Below are 24964 nucleotides of genomic sequence, written 5' to 3'. Positions count from 1 at the left end.
AAATTGTAACACAATAACATATAAGGCCTAACAGTAACCAAGTCAACAAGAGACGCTGAAGTGAAATAAACGTTGTTTCAAACAACAATGAAGGTCAGACTACCCACAGCAGTTATTTAAAAAAAGCTTGAGTTATGTTTTGTTATAAAATAAAAAATAATTTTTTTGTGTGAACCAGCTCCTATAAAAAATTATTTTTGTGGAGCAGGGAAGCAAACATTTCAAATTTTATCAACGAATCACATGATGGTTTTAATGTGTTTATATATCTGGGTATGTACAGACACATTGTTACAAAAAAATGTGCCAAGGTGCGACAAACAAAAATACAAACACAAGAAAAAAATCAAACGTCTTGATTCAGGCAATATTAAAAATATGTAAAGAAAATAAAAAAATCAGAAGATATGGAAAACAAATCGTGACAGAAACAGACTCGGCTTAACAAGATTATCCCAAGTATTGCTCTCTTGTTATTCCTTTAATATAAACATTTGACATTTATATTTTTTGGAAGGATTCAAATAATAACAAAAAATAAAAAGGTGAGTTTTGACCTCAATTCTCCTTTAAACATTCTCACATGATACTTGGTCTAACATTAAAAAGAAATAATGTAACTTAAAGCAATAAACAAAAAAACCAAATTATTGCATTTATTTAATAAATTATACATCATTTTACAACGTCAAACTATTCTATAATATATCCAGATAAAATATTACACAAAACTAACATACGATAAAATACAGGACAGTTTAAAAGAAAACATTTTGATTTTTAAAGAGTTTCATTAATAAAAAGTTTTTTTTCTCATTCCTTTTTCTATAACTAGGAAAAAACGTTATTAACAATTTTTATACTAAATAATTTAATACTACTTAATTACTAATATGAATTATAAAGTACAATATGCAATACAAAATTTACAAATAAAAATTAAATCTACCGTTCTGTTAGAACATTATAAGATCTCTTAACTTGTGCAATTTGCGACTGATAATTCGAAAATAATAAATGCTATAGTACACTTCATAAAATCAAAGTTCATAAAAGAATAAAATATACAATTTCGTATTGCTGTTATAAGTATTATAAATGATTAATATAATTAATATAACCTGCTGTGCTTGAAAACGTCGAAATAATTTAAAGGTTGTTTAAGCAATTGAGAAAACAATAAAAAACTTTTGTGACAATTGCTCGTGTTGCATTACCATTCAATATTCTTGATATCTATTAAAACTGTTGAATTTTCATGGTGCAACAATCCATTTGTTTTCGTTACACAAGCTATTATTTTACTGTCTAAGTCACCTCTTCCAGAAGTTTTTAAAAATACATAAAAACTGATTCATTATAAAAGCAAAAATACACAAAATTAGCTGAAAAGACAAATTATTTTCTTTTGCCAGAACTTTTCTTTTGGCAAGTCTTCTTTCGATTTTTACCACGTTTAGGACCAAGAACTTCAATGAACTCCTCTTCTGTTTCTAATTCCTCCAAACGTTGTGATACTAAAAAAAAAGGAAAGACTGTATTTCATTTTTAACAATCTCATATAAATAATTAGGATAATGTCATTTCACTGTTAAATATATAACATTTAAAACACAAATAAACAAATAACCGAAATACTTAGATGAAGAAAAATTTTATGATCTTACCATTGTTTATTTTGTTGTGAAGAGCAGTTGCAAAATCACGAAGTTTTGGAAAATCCTCCCATCTTTTAGTAAGTCTTACAACTCTTATTTTTGTTGAAAGATCACCTATTTCAATATCAATCTCATGCCATTCATCAATATCCATCGCATCATTCCCATACACTTCATCATAACTATCAAACAATACCTTAAAATCTTTCTCGACAAGAACGAATTGTTCGTATTCAGTAACCTTTCTCTCGTGGCTGGTATCATTTAGCAAAGTTTTTAAACATTTGTCTCCACACACAATACAAGTTCCGTTCTTAAAATATTTGTCTTCTTCAACTAGGGTTGATGATGTTTCAAGGGTGTCTATCCTATCCAAGTTCTTATCCGCATGTTCAATTCTTTTTCTTTCCTTTTTTACAACGAGAACCTCTTTCTTACACAGTTCCCGTTTTTCCATTATTTCTTTCCACCAATTAGCTATCTTTGTAACTGCATTACTTCTGACAGCAGCCATTTTTCGGAATGTAGCCTTCTCTTCCTCTTCTACATCCTCCTCTTCAGATTCACTATTTCTATCTTCAATTATAATTCCTTCGCCAGAACTTTTCCATATTGCAGCATATTGTTCATTTTTCGATGTCTTAATTATAGCTTCTGCATGCTCATTTGATATATCACCTTCATATTTTGCGGGTTCAATAACAACCTTTTCTTCGGAAGGGCTATTTTCTTTGTCTCCTGGTATTACTTCTCTTTTTTTGATAATTACTTTCTTTTCTGGATGAGCTTCTCTTGAATCTTGCTTTTTTTCATTTTTGATTAACGTAGATTGCAGTCGAGAATGTTTAGGACTCCAGAAATAGTCATTTAGTCTATCATGACTCTTATGCAGAATGTTTGCCAACAACGCCTTAGCTTGCAGAGAATTTGTTATTGAAGCTAAGGAATTAAACACATTGCAAAGATAATGGTTTCCACCGACAAGGTTCTTTTTAAATGTTAGCATCATGTATTGGCCATAAGACAGACCAAACATTTGCATATTTGCCATAACAATCAGGTACAATACCAGTAGCTTTTCACAAAATTGCAAATTTCCTGGACTGTTTCCATCTCCTAAGTTTTGTAGCTCATGCTTTAATAATAAAAACGGGCTACAACATGAATCTAAACTAAGTAGTAGATTCAAAAATCGCTGCAATTCTCCTGGAAATCGTCCAGCTTTGTCAGAGTGAATTTTACTGACTGCTAAATTAAAACCTGATTTATCTTCATTACTGTATAATTTATCCCAGAGATCTTTTTTAGCAATAAAACTTTCAGGCATGCAAATTGGTTTACCAAATGTGGCGGAGAGGCATGTGAAGATTAGTAGCAAAGGAAATTCCATTAAGTTGCAGAATGTTGCAAGAGTGGGGTTTATTAGAGACTGTATTTTCATAGGCACAGACAATAACAAGTAATTTGCTTTTAATGCTTTTATTACATGATATTGAAAATATAACTTGTCTAGATAATCATAGAATGGCTTTAGGACATTGAAACTGTATTTCTTTCTGAGGTTTGAACTACTGTCAGCATGAAACATTAATTCATCGATAACTGGATTAAACCTATCAACAACATATGACAGGAATGACAGCATGTGATAAACATTCAAATCAATGAATTGAGATTCTTCCTTAACTCTCCACACTTCTCTTATGCAAGATGTAAGTTGATGTCCTGCTATGTTATTAACTCTGAAAAATTCAACTACTGATTCAATTCGAATGACATGTAAATATGACAGATAACCATCAAAAAAATTGTACACACATTCAATCACGGAGTATGCTTCAATTAAATCTTTCCATTGGTAGAAGTCTGCATGAGAAGCTAATTTTTTGTTTCCATCCTGCATCACATTGCGAAGCTTTAAAAGACTAATAATCAACTGTCTTCCTTCCAAAAAGTTTTCAAGTTTAGGTGTGATGTGTGATTTCACACATTTCTTATTTGTGCAAGAATGGTGGCAAATTTCAAAGGAAATAAGGTTAAGTCCAATCGACTTTTGTAACTTATCTGTCAAATCTTTCAAAATACAAAATAAAACTTTCGCAACAAAATTCCTTGCTTTGTCTTTAGAAATGTTTTTTGTAAAATTTAACCTTTTCCCACTTTCTTCGTTAATAAACGTTTCAAAATAAGAAACTGTTGTTATATCTTTCACTGTGAAATCATCAGGGTTATCTTTTATTGTCGCAAATCCAAAGAAAGTATGATAATCTCGTTCCATTATGTTCTCTCCATCCAGATATTCTTTTAGTATATTGATATGATCATCTACAGTATCGCTGACTGCTTTAAGGCAGTTACACCCCAATTCAGGAAGATATTCTAATATACAATCTTTACTTCTTCTTAACCAATGTTGAAAGCATAGTAGCTTCCCAAATACACTATCGGCTTTATGGTAATACCACAAGGCATCCTTGATACATGCTACGTTATCCTTCAGAAGCATTTTGTAATACAAGCAATCAGCTCTTACAAGGTAATCATTGTTATCTAAGAGACAATATGTCTGCTCTAACCTTTCTAGCACTGTTGTTTTCTGCTTATCAAACTCACTACTGTTATTCTTTGCATTCAAAATTTTCCTTGCAGCTTGTAATAAATATATAATTTTTGAGCGTGGATCAGAAGAAACATTACCAGCCTCTAAATAACTTTGCCTATTTAAATAAAATTGTGTTGCTAGATCTGTCTTTTTATGCTTCAGGTATAACTTCAGCAAAAGATCTTCACACTCCACTTTGTCAGAAAGAAAAGACGACTGATCTTCAAAACTCATAAAACACAAAATTTTCTCCAATAATTTGTACTTTTCATCTTCATAGTATTCTTTGCATGCTTTTTCAGTAACAGACTTTTTGGCCATGCGCGTCCAAAAATTCATTTTCTCTGTCCTTTCATACTTCTGCAAAAGCTCTAAGCATTCTAAATATCGCTTCTTTGATTTTAATAAAGCAACTGCACCTCTTACATCACCAGCATAATGGTAACATCTCAAAGCCTCTTCAACCCCTTTCCCACTCTTTTTGTAATACATAGCTGCTGTGGAGAACTATAAAAAAGAAAATTAAACCATAAAATTGTTTATAGTATCAGCAACTTAAGTAAGGAAAAAAAAGATTGGTATATTGATGCCTTTAGGCTGACTTGGCTTACCTTCTCCTGCTTTTCACACAAATGAGCAAGATGGAACCATTCTTTGCAATTTTTGAGACATGTTTTTGCTTCCTCAAATAATCCACATTGTAAAAATAATTTAGCAGATGTTCTAAATTCTGCATAAACATCATCAAGAAGTTTACGATTTCTTTTCAATTTCCACTGTTGTGCCTTCTCTAGGGCTTGATAAGCCTGGAGCTGTGCCAGACATTTTTCTTTCAATTTTTGGTGACACGCTTTCTCTGAACATTTTAATGCTAGTTTCCAAAGACCCTTTTCATAAAAATATTCTGCTTGTTTATACCATTCCTCTTGTGAAGATTTTTCAGCAAATAAAATCTCCTTTGAAGAATCATCATCAAGCTTGACAACATTAACAAGAGATTTCTTTACAAGCATTTCAAATATAGGTCCTCTCTTCTTCTTATCTTCGTCAAATATCCAGACATTAACTCTTGCTCTTGTCACAGCAGTATAAAACTTCTTTAACTCAGCATTTAAAAGCTTGTGCTTGTTTTTGTCAAACTCTAAAGGTCTTGCTTCATGCTCCAAAAAATCTTCCGAAAGCACTTGCAAGCTACTTTCAGAGACATTCTCTTCTTCTGTCAAGTTTTTGATATTACTTGAAATAACTCTCCATTCCTCTAAAGCCTGAAAAAAACAATATATAATATATGACTCTACATATATCAAAGAAACATAATATATTAAGTATACATAAAAAAATAAATTGATAACTCTTGCTTTTCATAGTATACCAAGACATAATTTGTTTGACTTAATAAAAACCGATACCATACTAACAGGAAAAAAATAAGCAGAAAGGTAATAACAATAAAAATCTCGAATTAATGCAGTTCTTTTAACAACTTCCAGTTTATCTTTTGTATTTAGAAAATTTTGCAAAATTTTCCCAAACTTATCAAGAAAATATTTCATTGATGGGATATTTCCTAGATAAATAGCATTAAGTGTATTATATTTCAAATATTAACTCTGTGTAATCAATGGAAAGAATCACACTTTACCTGAGAATCCTTAAAGAAGTTGTACAGTAGGACATCATCGAACTCCAAACCTTTTGCTTCATAAATACTTAAAACCAAACCATAACTCAGTTCAGCAGGAAGTTCTTCTTTGCTTTTCTCATTCTGAACAAGAACAACTTGATGTGCTCCAAATTCAATGGCAGAAGTTTCACGTTTACTGCCTTGCAACAACATAGCAAGTTCTGAAAAATCACTAGTATCTAAAATCACAGGCTTCGGTCCAGGAAACAACCCAACATCTGGTCGCAAATGGTCAAACGATTCAGGAAACAACAATTTCAGGTACTGAACAATAACAGAAGCTAGTTGTAGAATACCACTGTGTGATCGGTAGTTATGCGTTAACTGGTGAATCTTCTTTGGTACCGCCACCAGAGGAAGAATCTTATTTTGATCGAACTCTTTCTTAGCTATAAAAAGCAATGATTGAAGATCACAAAATCTGAATGCAACACCATTCATAATACTTTGAGCAGTGTCCCCGGAAAAGAACATGGCATTGGGATTTAAACTGCATCGTAAGAGAAGTAGTAATTCTGCTTGAGTAAAATCTTGAGTTTCATCCACAAATATCTGATGAAATCCCCATTCCGGAACAACAAAATTTTTCATTCTTTTATACATGTTAAAATGAACATCCATCTCATCAAAATAACCCAGTGATTTTTTTACTTTCTCATACTGCTTAAACATTGCATAAATACTTTCTCTGTCACCTGTAAAGTTAGGTGCCCTTTTACGTCCAATCTCTTTATATTCTTCCAATGTTAAAGTTCCAGTTTCATTAAGAAATGATTTGGCACATCCTTTTATAAAGGATTTTATTTCCATCCAAACAAGAGAAGGGTGACAATCAGTGCTTTTACCCTTACTAATTATGGGCCAGAGCTCGTTAAGAAGCACTTCATATGTTACTTCTACCCTACGTACTAAATCTCCTTTCTTGTTTCTGATTCGTTGTTCAGATCCAACTGTAGGGTTATCCTCACTACCGCTATCATCATTTTCTAAAAACTCTTCATTTTCATTATCACTGAGATCTTCATCAAATAATGGCAAATATGACAAATGAGTTTTGTTTTCACCCCAGCCAGGTATATCTTCAACCATCTTGCCATTTTCATCTCTTTTAAAAAATGGGGGGCTTTCTAGAGAAACGTCTAACAACAAGAGAAGATCTTTTGTAGTTATAAATAAAGGATACCTATCAACAGGAATCTCTTTTATAGATGTCATTTCTAGTTCATCTGCATTAAAATTGTTTGTTAGGCTGCCATCACACAATTCTTTGAAGTTCTTTTTTATTTCATTACACAGAACCTCATTTTTTGTAATCAGAAGTTGGCGGAGATGTTCATACTCCTCAAACTCTTCTGTAGTCCCTTTATCTTCATCCTTGCTTTCAACTTCGTCATTTAAAACTGTGTCACAATGGGTGTCATTCTTTTTACATTTTTCCAGCAATACAATGTCTTCTGATTGCTCTATTTGGAGATTTAAAAATTCGCAATTACAAGCTCCTTCACACAGACAAGGTACAACATTGTCCTCTCCATTTGAAGTTGCGTCATCCTTTGTAACGTATGCCTCAATCTGTGTGATTTGATCATCCTCTTCCTCAAACTCTGGTTTTTTAAGCTTTGGCAGTAAAGGGCCAGCATGCTGTGCATTGTTCCAATAATTCCTATAATGTGCCCAAAGACGATACAAACAGCATGTAGTCTTTCCAGTACCACTTCTACCAAGAAGCAGAATAGAACATTTATTTTTGGGCTCCAAGTGAATCACGGTATGCTCTAGCTCACTAACTTGAAATGGAAAATCACATTGAGAACGTGTTAAACTGAGAATCCTACTTGCCATTGCTGAAGTGAAAGCATAAAATTTTAAAATATGAAACTCTTGTTGATTGGGACTTGCTGGTGGAAAGAAAAGATAACGGTTTTCGTCCTCAACAGGTTGTATTGGTTTACTTGAGGACATTTTTTTCATAAACTCCTTTGCATACTTCTCATTGATGTAAATGTTTGGTAATTTCTCATGTTTAACTTCCATTGGATCTTTTTTAATCCCCTTCAATTGTTTTCGAATAAGACATGCTCGCCCTCTTTCATGTGAATTAATGATTTTCTCTATCATCTTGGGAACATCGTCATGATGTAATGCAATATTCCAAACACGAATTTTATCTACATACACAGCACCATTTTCCCATTCCTTTTCTATGTCAATGGCATCTAACTGAACAGTGTCCATACTACAACGAGCAGAAAATGATATAGAAACCTCCCATAAAATACGACTCCCTTTGTTGATTTTTGCTTCATACAATCTTATTCCATCTTTGGTTCCTTCTAAACGCTTAGCTATTCCTCTTGACCAGTCTCCACAAGCTAACTTCTTAATCTTTTTTAAAATCATTTTTTTTAAAAGCGGATCTAAGCTATTATCTTTCAATACCTGCCAAACATCACTGGTGCATTCAACTTCCCATGGTAAACCATCAAGTACAACGATCTCTCCATCTGTCCCATCCTCTTCATCTCCTCTTTCTTCTTCTTTTTCTTCTTTTTCTTCTTCCTTCTCAGCTTCTTCATTCTCTTCTAAATATTTTTCATCTTTTTTGTCAGATGGATGTGCAGAAATTGGCTGTGGCGAGTATGTCTCAATTAGAGAACTTAAGTTTTGATCTATTTCTGCAGTAGAATCTTTTTTTATTTGTTTTGCTTGGTCATTAACCAATCCAAATGAATCTATCAAAGAACTAATTTCTTTTGATACATCTTCCAGTATTGGAATTACCAAGTCCTCATTGCTCGCAACCTTAGTAGCAGTTTGGGAAGGTGCATTTCTGACTGATATCTGCAATTGGTCAACACTAACAATAACATTTTTCTTCTTTTTCTTCTTTTTTTTCTTTTTCTTTTTCTTTTCCTCAGTTTTCTGGGGTTCAAGCACAGACGATAATTTGAATTCAGAAGTGCTTTCTTTCAGTTTAAGTTCTACAGGTTCACTATATTGATATAACAATTGCAATCTTGGATCAGGTTCTTTTATTTTTTTTAATAAGAGATTTTTATCAATATTTAAAGGACCAGTATTTGTCATTTCCTGTATGATATTTAATTTACATTGATTGCATGGACCTTTACAACACAACATGATAGCAGAAGTCCTGTCGTCTTGATCCACCAAAGATACAGACAAAAAGTGCCTTAAAAATTTCCATTTTTCTAAAACAGAAAATGAAAAAAAAATTTGAAGTACTGTATTTTTTTGCATTTTCTAAAAACATTTGTTAATATAGATAATATAGGTACATGAAAAGACATCATTCAACAACCAAACAAACAAACAATTTATGTACCTGTTTTTATTATTAATTCAACACATTTTTGAAGAGGTGAATGAGTATTGCTTAAGACTTCTTGGCAGAAGGACAGTAACTTAAAACCAACTTTAAACCAATCCTTTCGTAGTGCTGCCACAATGGAAATTTCCAAGTCTTCATTCAGGCTAAATTTTTTGTCAATTAGAAATTCTATAAACTTTTCAGATGTTGAGTTCTCCACTGCCTTTAAAAATGGTATGCTGTCTCTTTTGATATGTTTGCTGAGAGAGGAAAATAACATAATATTTTCAATAATACACCATGTTTTTTCTTTCACAAGTTTCTCAAGTAGTTTTGTACAAACTGTTTCAGAAACATCAAGGTGCAAAAATTCTTCAATGTCTAAATTAAAAGAAAGATTTAAACTGTTAATCTGTACATATAACTTGATAAAATATATTAATATGACATTAATATGTCTAAGTAAACCTGCTTAATAAAACTTGTTATATGAGCTGTTGCTTAAGGATACTATAAGTTCTTGTTTAACAAAAATTTTGTTATCTCATACAGATTTGGACTTTTGGTGAAAAGTGAATTAGCTTACACTAAAATTGTGAAAATGTAAGTTGGTAAGACATTGTTAATGTGATTTTTTCTGACTCGGTTTTACAGAAAGAAGAGGAAGATTTATTGACTAATCTAGTAACATTGCCAAAATTGAAAAACTTACAACATTGTGTTGCTAACACAATCCAATTTTTAAATCAAATGTTGTAAGATTTTTTTTTGGCAACACTGTGCATTAATTTGATAACTCAGTTCTTAGTACTTATTTGTACGAAAAGAGAAAAAGATAATGAGATAAAAAAGATAATAATGGTTCATTTTTCAATTAACACTCCTTTGGAAGTTTGAGCAAAATAACATTTTCAGGGAGCCGGGAAATGTGTTTTGTCAGTCATACATACCAGAATGAATTTTGGCTTTGAAAAGTTCCATCAAAAAACTCATTTGAGAAGGCTCATCTGAAACCAATGCAAGACCTTCTTTCAATTTTTTCCAGCTTTGACTGTACATCCGAACTTTAAAAAAAGCTGTTCCCAACCGGAAATATCCCTGTAACAAAATGGAAACAAAATACTTGTTTGAACATATGGTAAAAAAATAAATTTAGAAAGAATATCTCACCTTGGGCCAATCTGGTCTTATTCTTGTACAATTCTTTGCAAATTTGACAGCATTGTTATAATCCTTTGTTTTCATGAGATTGAATGAAATGTCTGCATTAAGCAAAGCAACATATTTTTTTTCTTCCTCAGGTGCAGTTTTTAAAGCCCATTTGTAAACATTTATTGCATGATTAGTATCTTTCTTCAAGTCACTTGCAATAGCGTGAAGCCTTTTTGAAAATCTCTAAAATGATGACAGAGAATACAATGCTTTAAAAAAACTCCTTGTTCAATTTTTTTTTTTTTAGTGCATGCTGCTGATAATATCAAACTTTAGATATGAGTACCTCTTAACTAAGGAAATATACCATGTCATCAAAAACAATTACTCCAAAAACAACTAATGTCAACTATTATAATATTTTAGTTCGTTTATTCGTAGCACTATACTTTTACACATATCAATAGTGCTTTAATTCCCATAATATTAAACAAAAAGTAAAATTAAAGCCTAATGACCTAGTTAACGATACACTTCTTCTTACCCACAAGAGGATGTGATAAAAAAAATATTATTTTTCCATATTACCTGCCCTGTGGGTACCAGCGTTTTTAGGTTTTACTGTCTACAAGGGTGAATCTGCAAGCAGAAACTCAATTCACGTGAACCAGATAATCTTATTGTCAAGAAACTAAATAATGCTAGTTCGTAGATGCTGCAATTCTTTTTTATACAATTTTAAATATGGTAGAGATAAAAGGTTCTCAAAAAAAACAAAATGATATAGATGAAATTTTGTTTAATAGTGCTGATAAAATCGATTTAGATAATTCATTATGTGAAAAAATATTGTCTGACCGTGATTAGGAGTTTTAAAGGAAGAACCTTTGACAGCTGAACCCAAACAACGAGAACCTACTACTAGTGTCCACAATTACAACAAATGCCTTTTGACTTCACATGAACAAAGTGATGTTGATAATGGCATGCAGAATTTTATATTTACATGAAGAAAAGAGATAAATATTGGAGATATAAGACTCATGAATTAGAAGAGTGGATGAGCAGCAATGAATGGGAAACTGATCCAGACAATGCTTCATGTATGTATGTATGTATGTATGTATGTATGCATAAGAGTTAGAATGACTCTTGGCTTTGAATGGAGAGAAAGTAATGTGATCACTGGAAAATTCCAACCATTTAGAATTGAGGACAATATGATTATGGACATCTGGTTAACATAGGAAATAAGAATATACCTCATTTAATGAATTGGTTAAGGATTAATAAAGAAGAAACTATAGATTTCAAATACTTTTCTTTCACTAAGTTGAAAGTTGCAATTTTACATTAGAGTCCTAGTTGTCTTGACTTGTACTGTTGTACTTAATTTTTCAACCATATGGTACCTGCGAATAACTGCTACGCTAAACAATATCTTGCTGTCAATCCTAAAAAAACATGGTAAACTTATTTTTCTCAATGAACACCAGTAATAATATTTATTTTTTAGTATTTTATTACTGTAGGAGTTGTGTCTAAACCTAGGATATCATTACAAGTGGTCTTGCAATGCATAGTTGACAACATTTTTTCAAATGTTATGAAAATAGATTATTTTCACCCTCTATTGTCCTTTTTCTACTTCAAAGACATTAAGGATCCTAATTATGATACAAAGCCAACGACCATCACTGTTCTCAAGTCCATTCGCTAATCATGCTGCTTCGCGAACATTCAAAGTTGTGCATACATCAAGGAGACGTTAATGTTAATTACCTTGAAGGTAACGATCACAGAGACTGTAAAGACATGCTAATTATTTATGGATTTAAGCAAAATATTAGTCCACAACACTACCTTAATTGATGTTATGTTATCAAATAAAGTGTCCACTATAAAAAGTACCAGCATAATTTTGACATCGTGTAGCAACCATGATGCTATCAGGTGTGTTAAAAAGATAAACAACCAAAAGTTCTGGAAGAAGGAAATAAGGACATGTAACCTAAATCAATGTAAGAATATGACTGGGAGCCTATATATCGTTTAAATGAGTCAAATTTGGATTAGGATTATACAAAGAAAATAATACTCACTCCTTAAGCAAAATTTGCTCTTTAAATTAAAAAATGTATAAAATCCGGCAACTGGAAGGATGTTAAGTTAAATAACGAAGTTAAAACGCAATATGAATATAAGAGATCAATTTAGAAAATCCTGTAAAACAAGATTAAGATTCACTTATGTAAACGAAATGAAGTAGATAGCTGAAATAGCTGAAAAAGCTACCATGAAGGTTACTAAATCACTCTGAAAAAAATCTTCCCATCAACATTCACTGTGGACTCCAAAAATAAAGATACAAAAACGATAGTGAACACTCTCTCTTTATATTTTACTGGAATTATTGTAAAACAGAATAAAAGTGATTTGAGATTTCTCTGAGAACGTGTAATGTGTTTCGTTGTAAAGCCAAAGTCTGCTGTACTTAATGAAATTTTATCGTAGTTTTCAAAAGACTGCTCATTTGTACTCTGTAACAAGTATACATCCAGATGACACCAACGTTTTACCTATACAAATCTGGGCAGCATAATAAAGATGAAGATTACAATCATGGGTATTTTGAAAAGATGGTTTACTGGTACTACCAAAGATATGGAAGCAAAATAATAATAAGAAACATTTTAGTGTCAACAAGTCCCTTGTGCTGTAAAAGGGTAGACTTCATTCTTAGCAGTTTATAACCACAAAAAGACCTTGATGCTTGAATTTTTGGCAAAGGTCATATGCTTTCTATACTAGTCCAAACAATGACTTACTTCTACAGAAGATGAAGTAATAATTATACTACAATTATTCAGAAGATTTGTTGAACATAAAAATCAACAAAATGATGCTCACTGTTTGCTCTTTTTAATTCATCAACCTTGCATGGAGAATGTGCAATCTTTGGCCCTTGAAACCATAAGCATTAAAGTGTAAAGTAATGAAACTAATACATGAGCAGGGTTGACCAGAAAAGAATTAGTAGTTGGTAAAAATGCTCTCCAATATGTTCACATTTTTTAAAAATTACCTGATACTTGCTTCGCTAACAAAAGGAAATCTCAAAACACGGGGGACAATAACAAACAGTACCTGCAGCATTTGCAACACAAAACAAGAAACACTACATCATGACTTTCCAAACTGTACAGCGGCAGCTTAAAGGCGATACAAGTAGAGACATAATTCTCTGTCCACACTCTCACATTATCTTAAGAGTGTGATATCTAACAATAACCTATATATTGATCTTCCTGGTTTTATAATTCAGCAGTAATACCAACAGACTGGACATTTGCTTAATTTTAATCAATGTTATTTACGTTCTTGAACTGGCATGCAAAATTGAGGAATACAGATCAATAAGTACAATAGATTTTGTGAAAACCTTGTTAATGATGATACCAAATTAAAATATTTAAGACCTTGAAATTTATCGATTCAAAGGAAGTTGCTACAATATCTACGTATTATTTATATTGCTAACACAGTCTAGATCAGATTGGAAGAGGGTCATTAATATACCCCGTCCAACCCATGCTAGCATGGAAAACGGACGTTAAGCCGAGAATGATGATGATGATGATGATGATGATGATGATGATGATGAAACAATCACTTGAAGAATCCATAATTATTGCAATTTGTCCAATAATAACTGTATAGGCCTATTGTGCCTAATATGAACTACTTTGTAATTAAATTCATGAAAAATACTTACAATGAAATATAAAATGATTTTGTTTAAAAAAGATTATGTAGACTGTTGATGCTTTTATAATAAAACGAAAAGCTTTCTGCTTATATTTTTAAATTATTATTATCATTAGCATACTTAGGGGTTTTTTGGCCCAGAAAATGTGGATAGAATGTTCCCATTTTAACATTCTTTTTCACAATTGTTTTTCTTCTTTCACTAAGGTATTTAGTTTTCTGAGTTTACTCTTCAATGGAAGAAGCAATCTGCAAAACAAAATGATGTAATGATATATAACAACAAGTACAATATAATGTAACATAAATACCATATCTATTTTCTTATATTGGCAAACTAATTGAGACAGTATATCACATGCTCTTTTTTCTTCACCCAACTTCACCAGACAATGTGCCAAATCTGTGATACAGTTGAATTGAATCCTTTTTTCAAATCCAAATACATCACATAGGTTTTTCTTCATAGAATAAAATACATATGCTTTGTTGTACTCCTGCTTATTCCAAAATAAATCTGCATTTTCATCATATAACTTGATAGCATCCTGTTAAAAAAAATAACAACATAAAAAATAGAAAATAAAATAGACAAAAACTGATGGCTTTTTAATATTTTTCAAAAAAAAACTTCATTTACTACCTCATGAATATCATCTTTAATAGATTTAGCTTTTTGCATAAACGCAATGGTTGAAAAAGGTTCCCTTCTCATTTGAAAACAAACACCACAATGTAAGAGTGACAAAGCATGAAGAAGAGTTAAATCGGGATTAGTAACTTCCCACAACTCAGAAAGTTGATCAATTGATATCAATGAATTTTTAGCATCTTCAAGGTTACCCATTTCTATTTCCATCATTCCCAATGACATCATTGCTTGACATAACTCCTAACATAAAACAACATCAAATTGATTATTAGTAAATACACTTTCATGTTAGACTTATTATCATCACTATCATATTAACAGCAACCTTCTAAACTGATCTCGACTTGACTAGTCCTGTATCCAAACTACTTTGCTGCAAAAATCTGCTCTAACAAGTTTTCATTATGTATTATTATTCCACAAATAGTTTGTTCTTAAAACTAACTGGTCTCTGTACTCACTTATTTATTCATCGCACTCCAATTCTCTTTAAATTATCATCTGTATCCTGACACTACTTCTGTCTAAAGGAGCAAGGCATTCATACTATGAGTCACTTAAATCTAACAGTACACTTGTAAAACCTTCAATTTTTAAGTGAATATACTTCACTGGCAAATGAAGATAACCACTCTCATCAAGTAGATATTTTACTGGATAAAGCTCTACTCTATGCTATCATACATAATCTGTTTTAATAATAAACTAAGTCTGTGTGTAACGCTTGCAAGGATGATATTCTTTTGTTTCATTTGTTACACAGCAGAGTTAAAACTTTGACATGTGTAACCAGGTAAATAGGGATGATAGGCATCAATACATTAAAGGAAGATTAGTAAAACCATTGTATTGTGCTTAAAATATTGAGGCCAAATTACTTGGGAACCAGTGAAAATAACTGATATCATCTCCTGCATGGGTACCTACGGACAACCTAGAGCTTGGTCAACCTAACTGTTTCTGGTTATACCGTTTGGTAACTATTAAAAATTCTTTAAATCCAATATCTCTTCAACCGTTTAATAAAATCACATTCACCTATCATTTTCTTGATCAGTGTTTTTAAGTTCTACACATTAGATGCGAATGACGTAACTAACATTGGAATGACAGATCTTTCCATTGTTCCTCTCTTTCAGTGTATTTTTCCACTTAGAGAGGAATAATACCATATAACTTTAGAAAAGTCGAATGACTTAACCTTTCTGTTCCCGTATTTTCTGGTATATAACCCGCACATCGTATAACACGCAGCTCAGCTTTTGTAGGGAGTTATAAACTAGATGCTATCAGATAGCCCGCACGTTAGTATAACCCGCATAAAATTTCAATCAATGTGTTTTACTAACCCGCACCTTTGCATAACCCCCATCATGTTAAGAAAAAAATTCAGCGTATTTTACTTACCCTAATCATTTTACAAACATGTGCGTGTTTTCTGTTTTTTCATGCTGGAGACAAGTGGGGGACGTTTAAACTCATGAACCCCAAACACGAGAACCGAGTGTCTGAACTAGCGAATCTCTTAGCCTTAACTTCCTTGTCTTCGATTGCCGAAATAATAATGAATTAAAATTAATTTGACAAGTCGATCTTCTGCTAATGCCGACAGTATTAAATCAGACAATGCTGTTTTCTTTTTATTGGTAGACATTAGTTTCAGCCAATAATAACTCTTGCTTCCTGCGATTAAACAAACAAACAAATAAAAAACCATTCTATCAGGTTATAAACCTAAAGTAAAATCTCTGTTTTTTATGTATATTTAGGTTTTGTTTGGCATAAAAATAAACAACATAATAATTATCACGGATTGTCTGTAACAGCGATGTACGGAACGTTCTTTTCTAATGTTTATAGAATTTTGTTATCTATTTATATCTCAGCAATCACAGTGTACATAATAAAATGAATGGTGGCAATGAGGAGGAGATAGTTGCGTGTGTCTTATTAATTGTATTTTATAATTATTTTTGATATTTTAAGTGGCCACATGTTGCTGGAAGGTAGCGAAGATAAAAAAAGAAAATTATTATCTATACTTTAATTTTAACATTTTTCAAAATTTTTAATAGGAATTAATAATTAAGTCCTGGGCACTAGGTTGTGAAATACGTCTCAATTAAACCTAAAAATAATACCTGCTATATTGCTCTATTACCAAAAGCAAATCATTTCAATGTGCTCAATGTGATTGCAAAGTATAAATAGATTAGAATTACATTCAACACAAAATTACGTAGATATAGGATCACACATGCAGTTATATTAATGTACGCATTTTATCTCGTTGGTACTATTTTTTTCATTTTGAATGTATAAACTTTAAATTTTGCAATAAATGACAGAAAATATAAAACTTATCACATAACCCGCACCACAATATAACCCGCACCAATGGGTGGAACTCGTAAAAATCAACTTATAACCCGCGGGTTATATACCGGAAAATACAGCATGTCAAAATTTACTTCAATTGTCTTACCCTGATATTGTGGATAAAACAAAGTATAATATAATAAAAACTTGATAACGAAAAAAAAACTTACTAAAATATAAGCTTCCTCAACTTTTAAAATATTTAATTCAATAACAAAAACTTCAAGGTTGGAATGAGGAAAGATTTTGGAATCGACACAATATTTAGCTAACAAGAATATATCCCGATGACTTTCATCAGTGTTTCTGTTAAGGAATCCCATAGCCAGCAAAGAAATCTCCAAGTGATCAATCTTGGTAATGCAGTGGTGAAGTACAAAGTGGTAAAGATCGGTGAGGTAGCCATCACTTAACTAAAAAGAAACAGGCAATTCTTTATATATTGTATAGGATACTATTGGATACTAAACAAATTGGATGTTAAAGAAATTAGAATACTTACTGTGTCTTTTAATACCTTTTTTAACGTGATTTTACACAATGACTCTGCTTTACAAAGAAGCCCAAATCCCTTTTGCATGTCTCCTGCATGAAGGTTGGATACACCTGCATAGACACATAATTCACATTCTTCTTTCTCAAACTTTGAATGTTTACAAATCTTTTTACAAACGTCAAAGAACATAGTAGCTGCACTGGTCCATTCTTTTGATGAAAAAGCCTTAAATGCTCTTTCTTTTAGCACCTTTATATCCATAGGTAATTGAACCTAAACACAATGACAACAATATCAGCAATGCAGTTTTAATCAAATCATAAAAAAGAACCTATTTAGAAAAATACTATATTGTTTCCTGTTATGTTAATTTACAAAAAGAAAACAAGTGTTAAATAAACTTTAATCAACCGAGGGGCGTAAAAATCTACCTTAGAGGCCATCTCAGGGTTAAATATTTGCATTCGTAAGTCAGTATGCTTCAGCAGTTCAAAGGCCTTTCTTTTCCTTCTATTTACAATATTGTCATTTATCCCTGCCTCTAGCAGGATCCTTATCACTGTTATGCTTTCTTCAGTACAATGTCCTTCGCAACACAAATGAAGTGCTGTGTTACTCTGTTGATCCACCGCTGAAATGTCAACTTCCATTTCCAGAAGATGTCTCAAAATTTCTGTTTTGCCTAAACAACACAATATTCCATTAAAAAATTATAACACTCATTAAAAATTTAAAGCTGTACAAGTATATACAAATACCTGTCTTCAAAACAAGCTTTGTGCAAGCCAGAACTGGTGGGAGTGTATTTGCAGCTGACTCTGTATCTTCCCTTGCTCCATTACCAATCAAAATAGCACAATGTTTATACAAATTTAACTGTAATGCATGCTGCACCATAGTTTGACCTTGTAATACTTCATCAATGTTCAAATTTTTGGATATCAGTAGTACAAATAAATCTGCAGATACAGATGATGTTAAAGCTTGATGAAGTGAAAGAAATTCAATATTTAATTCTTTTCCAATGCTTGTATATAAGAGTAAATTTTCTAGTATGTCCCAGGAATTTTTTAGTGTTGTTTTAAACAGTTTTTTCAACACACAGATGACGTCATCATATGAGATCATTTCTGGTAAGTCATCTTTGGAATCTAAGTCAAATAAAACTTTACAAATACCCTGAAAAAAATAGACAGGGTGTTTATTCAAGAGAATGTTTAAGGGGAAGGCAGGCAACAGGGGAGTTCTTTTGAGAATGTTGTGTATTTATTAAAGCTGTTACAGTGCATGCCTAATTGCACAACTTGTATATCATTAACTTTTAAAAATAAAATAAAAAAGTGTATAAATGTATAAATTATAAAAACCCAACTAAATTATTAAACAGAAAAAAGTCACACCCCCAAAATGCAAGATTAAAATTCCCTTTCTTAAATTATGTTTTCACTATTTTCTTTTTATTTTCAAGAGAAGGGAATTTTACACTTTCTTGCTCCTACTTCTTCAAAAATAGGTTAAATTAAAATTGCTTTTAATTTTAATTGTTTTAAATTGTGTTGTTAACGGCCTTTGCAATTTTAGTTAAAATCAGTTTATTATTTAATCTTTTATTTTCACATACCATTTTCAGATCTAATTTTAACAATTTCTTTAATATACAATTCTTTATTGTCTTTATCAGCCCTTCGTAATCCATTGCAATAAGCTAACAAACTTTGATCATATTTTTTTAGTATTTCGTATGCACTACCAAGTCTGAAATAAGCCTAAACCAAAAAAAATAGTGTGTTAACCAGTGGAACTAGTCACATAAAAGGGTATTGACATGCTTTTTTCAAAATAGTTGAATGCCAAACTTAATTTTTGTTATATTTTAATAAAAATATACAATCTATTTCATACAGCATATAATGTTGTTTTAAAAGTTGATATTCTGAAATTTGTCAATGACAATAGGTAGAGATGTAAAACTAAATTTATTCTGCTCAGTATATATTTCAAATGTTCATACCTTATGCCATGTTGGATCAATTTCTATGCACTTGGTTGCAGCATTTGCAGCTTCGTGATAATCTTTTAACTTTAAGTTCAGCAGGGATATGTAAGAGAATATGTCCCTTTTCAGTTCAACTTCATCATCTGGAGTAATACTGTTTGATAACTTATACACAGACAATGATGTATCAAATTGTTTTTCAGTATATAAAGAATTTCCAATATCTTTCCATTTCACAGCAATAATCTTAAAAAATACAGTAACTTACTATAGTAGAATAAATTTGTTAATCTTTAGAAAAAAGGATTTTACAGTGTCTATAGCTTATGCAAGAGTTCCATACTCATCAGTACAATTAGAAGTATTTGTGGCATTGATGTGTATGATTTTTTTCTAGTTAATATTACTTAAAAAGTACCTTATCTATGGTTGAGCACTTCTGAAAGCCCTTTTTTATAAAGCTAACAGCTTTAAAATATCTCTTTTCTTCTATTGCGCATAAAGCAGCATCTGTAGAAAGGCATCTAAACTTTAAGGGTTCCATGTTCATGGAAAGAGATAACGCACTTCCAAAAAAATGCATAGCTCCTGTGTAATCTGCCCTTTTGCGAAGTTCTAAAGCCTTGTCACGCCAATTATTTAACAATTTCTCCTAAAAAAACAAAACTAAATTCATTAACAGATTTCAATAGACAGAAATGTTCATTTTAAAATAAGTAAGATAAAATTGAATTACTATGACATTATCTTCTACTTGAAATGATTGAAAATAATCTGCTGAGACATCAGCATCTTTTTCCAAATAAAGTAAAGCTGTTATGTGCATTGTTATGTAATCCAAAAGCTTTTTGCTGATATCAGTGTAAGATATAAACGATTCTGCAATTTCAAATGATACCAATGCTTCATCAGCTAACTGAGACTTATAAAATTCTTTCTTGCCAGCTATAACCCACTTTTTAATAGCATCCTATAAAAATGGTTCACTTTAAGTTACAGCATAGGCTATTAGAAAATGTATTCTTAAGCAAAAATTTGAAAAATTCTTTTTATCATAATCTTATAAAGAAAGTTCTGTGTTAACTAAAGATATAACAAAATCCTATACCAGATCCGTTAAAATTGGGAAATATTTTTCGCTCCTATTAAACACACAATGAGTGATCGAAGTATATGGGCATTTTAGTGGGATTTCATTTGAACTGAGTAAGTTCACACTTAGTTGTAATCTAGTTTTTGTCAAAAGTAATAAAACTCAGGAAGAAAGTTACCCAATGCCTGACACCAGGGGCTGAAATATGCCATCACATTTTTTTTTATTTGTTCACTCAGAAGTCATTGCACTTGGAATGTTAAGGAGAAAAAAATATGTATTTTCAAATGACTCTGCAATTTAAAATCCAATGCAAGACTGTTATGAACAAGAGGTCCATAATTTAATAACTTAGTTTCAAGCACCATTGGAACTTCTCTTCTTCTTTTTTCTTTATTGCATTAAAGCAAAAATAATCATGAAAAGTATTTTATATCATAACAAAATGGTCTTGTTTTTTACTTTCATGAAAATAAAAACTTTAAGGAATTTCGCCATTCTAATGATCAACTTCAAAAACCTTACAGTATCCTTAAATCGGCAAATATCATTTAAAATTTGCAGTTGTAAATTTAATTCATGCCAGGAAAAATCATATTTACCATGGCTTAAAAGTACACCTCAATACATAAAACAGTCAGGACTCTGGAGGAGGGTCAACTTTTCTAATTTTGGTAGGGAATTGAAACATGCCTAAAAGTTCCGTTAGACCATCTAAAACAGCTTCTTTAACTTCAATATATCAAATTAAATTAACAATATATAGAAGTATTTATTTTGAGTCATACATCAAAAAACCAACTGTATATACTACCACAAAGCTCAGAGATAGGATGCAAAAATGGTATTTGTTAAATTCCATTGTTGTCTTACTTATAGTGTTAAATGCCAAAATGCTCTACAACTGACATTATATACTGATGTCAGCATTTTGGTGCTGATTATTTTTCATAAATAAAAGCATTTGTGGTGTCCTAGCTTAGTGGTTATAACTCTCGCAATTTATTGGGAGACAGAGGTTTGATTTTCCTTGCAGCGATTTAATACGGGCGAGTGAATGTTCATTGTCCAGGGATTAACCCAAGCCATGTGAGAAAAATGAGGAGATTGCAAACTGTGTGGGCTGTTGGATTTTGCATGGAGTTGTCTGGTATAGTGCGGATCCTGAGTCGGTGTAGCTCAAAATGAGCATTAAATACTCTAGGACTTCATGTCAAGCCATGGCCCCTCCTGGAAATAATAGACAGGGTATATCCCTCAATATTTGTGAGATCAGCCATGTAAAATATGCACATCCATCTATCTAATATAAAAAAGGACAAATTTGTTATGAAAGATTTTATGAGTAAACCTGCACATTAACTCCTCAGATGCTGCAAAGATGATGGATGAAGACTATTCAATGTTCACAAATAGCAAAAATTTTACATTTTGCTAAACGAGAATTTTTTTAGCAATTGCTTATTGAACAAGTTACATTGCAAAGTCAGAAATTTGATTGGTTCTGCGCCAAAATTTTATGAGTCAAAAAATTAAAATATAGACTTGTATTGCAGGATTTTCAATATTGTGTGGGTTTTTTATAATCACTAATGTCAACAGTAATTAAAAAATTTAAAAAGTTGTGTTCACAAATAACACTTTAACAAACAAAATTTAAATTAAAAATTCCAGGTCTTGTGGTCTTCTCTGAAAAGAGATTTTAGGATTTTCTAGCTCAGTTCTCTCATGTTCTATTGTAGGTTTTCACTAAAATTTTCAAGTTTATTTTTTGATTTGCACACTAAAATTTAGGGATTTCAGGATGTTAATAACTCTGTATTTCGTATGAGAATAACTTTATTTTATCATATAGTATAGTATAGTCTATTCATTGAAAAGTATAGCACATTTGAATAAAATTACCTTTACTACAGATTCTTGAACGGACCTAAGAGTAGCATAAAAGTAAAACTCTTCAGGAAAAAAATTAAGCAAGTTTATCTTTCGAACCATACAATGCATCCAACACTCACACGCCGAAACAAACTGTGGATTGGTACTGGAAACAGCTGATGTTGTTTGTCTAAGTTTAGCAACATTTAACAATGTAATTATTCCATCAAGTACTTCTTCATTTGGAAAACATTTTTCAAGCAAAAATTTTAAAATTGTTTCCAGAAAATGGCTTCCCAGCTAAATTAGGAAAAAATAAATATAAATAACTTATTCCTTAAAACTAATTAAAGAAGCATGTTTATTTAGATTTAAGCTAAAAACTTACTCTCTTTTCCAACAATGATTTTGTTTTAGTTGGGTTTGTATTGTATGCATTACGGAAATGTAAGATGGCTTGAACATATCTGTTATTACCATCATCAATCATGCAAGCCAACATAGAGAGAATGTGGAATTCACACACGGCACCCTTATAGGAAACATTGTCAAGCAATGGGAGTATTTTAATTATTTCTCTTCCTCTTCGACAGACAGCTAACACGTCACCTACAGCATGGTTTGACAAGTAGCTATAGCCTTCCTCAATCATCAAGTTAATTGATTCCATACCTATGTAGAGAATTGTTTTCAGGAGATTTCAGGGTAATTTAGTCAAAATTTTACCAGCAAGTGATACAACTGCAGCTATAGTAAATTTCAAAATTATATCTAAATATTGGGTATAAAGGAATAAATTTTGATGCTGGCTTGGATGGCTTTAAACAAATATTCTAAGCTTTCCTTTCTGTTCCAAAATTAAAGATTGTAATACATTCTTCTATAATTTAAGGTCAATTATTTAGTTACTTCAATTTTTACACACAAAAATGTTGTTGAGGAGAAAATAGTTTATTAGCATGAACTTAGAAACTCCTTCAATGCATTGGTTTACATATATAATAACATCATACCTGTACAAAATGATTAACTAATTAAATTCCATTCCACATGGTTATTTAGGTGTCTAAAAAAATATGTAGGTTGGTTAAATAATGGAAATGTCATTTTATGTGCACCATTAACTTTGTTAAAAATAAAATAAAAATATTATAGAAATTATTATATTAAAAGTCTGTTTACAATGTAAGAATCAAATAAACTTTTGTTGTATAAATTCTATATTTAACCACTGCCTATAAGTCTTTAAAAAATAAAAAATAAAAAAAGTTCTTTCATTAGATTTATGTATAGACTTTATGTATAGACTATTTCTGGGATTTCCCCTTTTGCAGATAGGGAATTTTTTCAGAATTTTATAAAATTTTAATGATTGACAACAACAACAAAAATTCTTTGTCAGCTGACTAAAAATTTGTTAAGACAAGAAAATAGTTTCTTGTGACATGTTTTTGTTTTCTGGTGTACTCTACAACATGTTCCAGCAAGCTTTTTTTAGAAAAATAAAAATGAAGTCAAATAATTTTTCTTAAAAAATTAAATCTCATTTTATTTATTATTCATCTTAGAGTTAGATTTTTCACAGTGAGTTGTTTTGATCTGAAATGAAAGAGTATATTCTTAAAATACAAATTATTAATTTATAAAACGTATTGACTTTTTTATTGTTGAGCTAGATTCAAAAATAATCTCTACAAAATTTATAGAGTAATTTACTTTACAAAACTTAAAGTACATTGTCATTACTATTTTTTTAATATTCAGAAACCATCCTTATATGCACAAAAAAGAATTTATGAATATAGCTAGCTAGCTACTTTCCTACATTTAACAAAAAAATACAAAGTTAGCTAAATGATCTAATAACTTTTCAAACAAATACGAAGTAGATGCATAGCTAAGTATCTTGGCTTGTAAACAAAGATTTTACCTGAACTTTTCAAGTATAGTTATATACAGCAAGATCTTGTTTATTTCACCTTGTTGATAACTACTTTCACTTCTCTTTCCGCGTCTAGTATCTTGTTATGGAAAGTAAAACCGTCTCAACCTAATTAATTTAATTTGACCCATCGCTGACTTAATTTTAAACTTTATATGAAGTAGTGAATACATGCTATTTATAAGTAAGAAAATCCAGGGCGAAGAACCTGTTTAGAGCTTGTTAAATACCGTGAATAAAATTCCTAGAATTTACCACCGACCTTTTCAAAATGTGGTTTAAGCATATAGACTATAACCGACAGATTTCCGAAGGAGGTAAAAATAATAGTTTTAC

The 24964-nt window shown here is 31.2% G+C and overlaps 1 protein-coding gene across 2 annotated transcripts; it reads right to left on the bottom strand.

Annotated features, from left to right (window-relative positions):
* Window positions 1-546: 546 nt before the first annotated feature.
* LOC130655525 (uncharacterized) lies at window positions 547-24857 on the bottom strand. Of its 2 annotated transcripts, none has more exons than XM_057458297.1 (21): window positions 24617-24857; window positions 23700-23752; window positions 23075-23358; window positions 22717-22986; window positions 20455-20688; window positions 20137-20370; window positions 19734-19964; window positions 19344-19488; window positions 18481-18873; window positions 18154-18404; window positions 17729-17995; window positions 17397-17639; window positions 14839-15087; window positions 14507-14743; window positions 10446-10670; window positions 10226-10373; window positions 9291-9656; window positions 5903-9156; window positions 4872-5525; window positions 1668-4767; window positions 547-1517 (listed from the first exon to the last, which is right to left on the bottom strand). In XM_057458297.1, exons 3-21 carry the CDS (start codon window positions 23354-23356, stop codon window positions 1399-1401), a joined length of 10902 nt encoding a protein of 3633 aa, XP_057314280.1. In that variant the 5' UTR covers window positions 23357-23358; window positions 23700-23752; window positions 24617-24857; the 3' UTR covers window positions 547-1398. The 2 variants fall into 2 exon arrangements, with proteins under 2 accessions (XP_057314280.1, XP_057314281.1); XM_057458298.1 differs by having other exon boundaries at window positions 14839-15084.
* Between the last annotated feature and the right edge of the window lie 107 nt (window positions 24858-24964).

This window comes from Hydractinia symbiolongicarpus, chromosome 8 (assembly GCF_029227915.1).
Source record: "Hydractinia symbiolongicarpus strain clone_291-10 chromosome 8, HSymV2.1, whole genome shotgun sequence".
Lineage (NCBI taxonomy): Eukaryota > Metazoa > Cnidaria > Hydrozoa > Anthoathecata > Hydractiniidae > Hydractinia > Hydractinia symbiolongicarpus.
This window is presented reverse-complemented; position numbering and strand designations above follow the sequence as displayed.

Bases quoted from the DNA above. Each gene is read 5' to 3' on its own strand.
- LOC130655525 (XM_057458297.1), bottom strand. From the start codon at position 23,356: ATGGAATCAATTAACTTGATGATTGAGGAAGGCTATAGCTACTTGTCA. The intron at 4,768-4,871 runs GTAAGCCAAGTC...TCTTTTTTATAG, and splicing joins TGTGTGAAAAGCAGGAGAAG to TTCTCCACAGCAGCTATGTA. The intron at 1,518-1,667 runs GTAAGATCATAA...CTTTTTTTTTAG, and splicing joins TCACAACAAAATAAACAATG to TATCACAACGTTTGGAGGAA.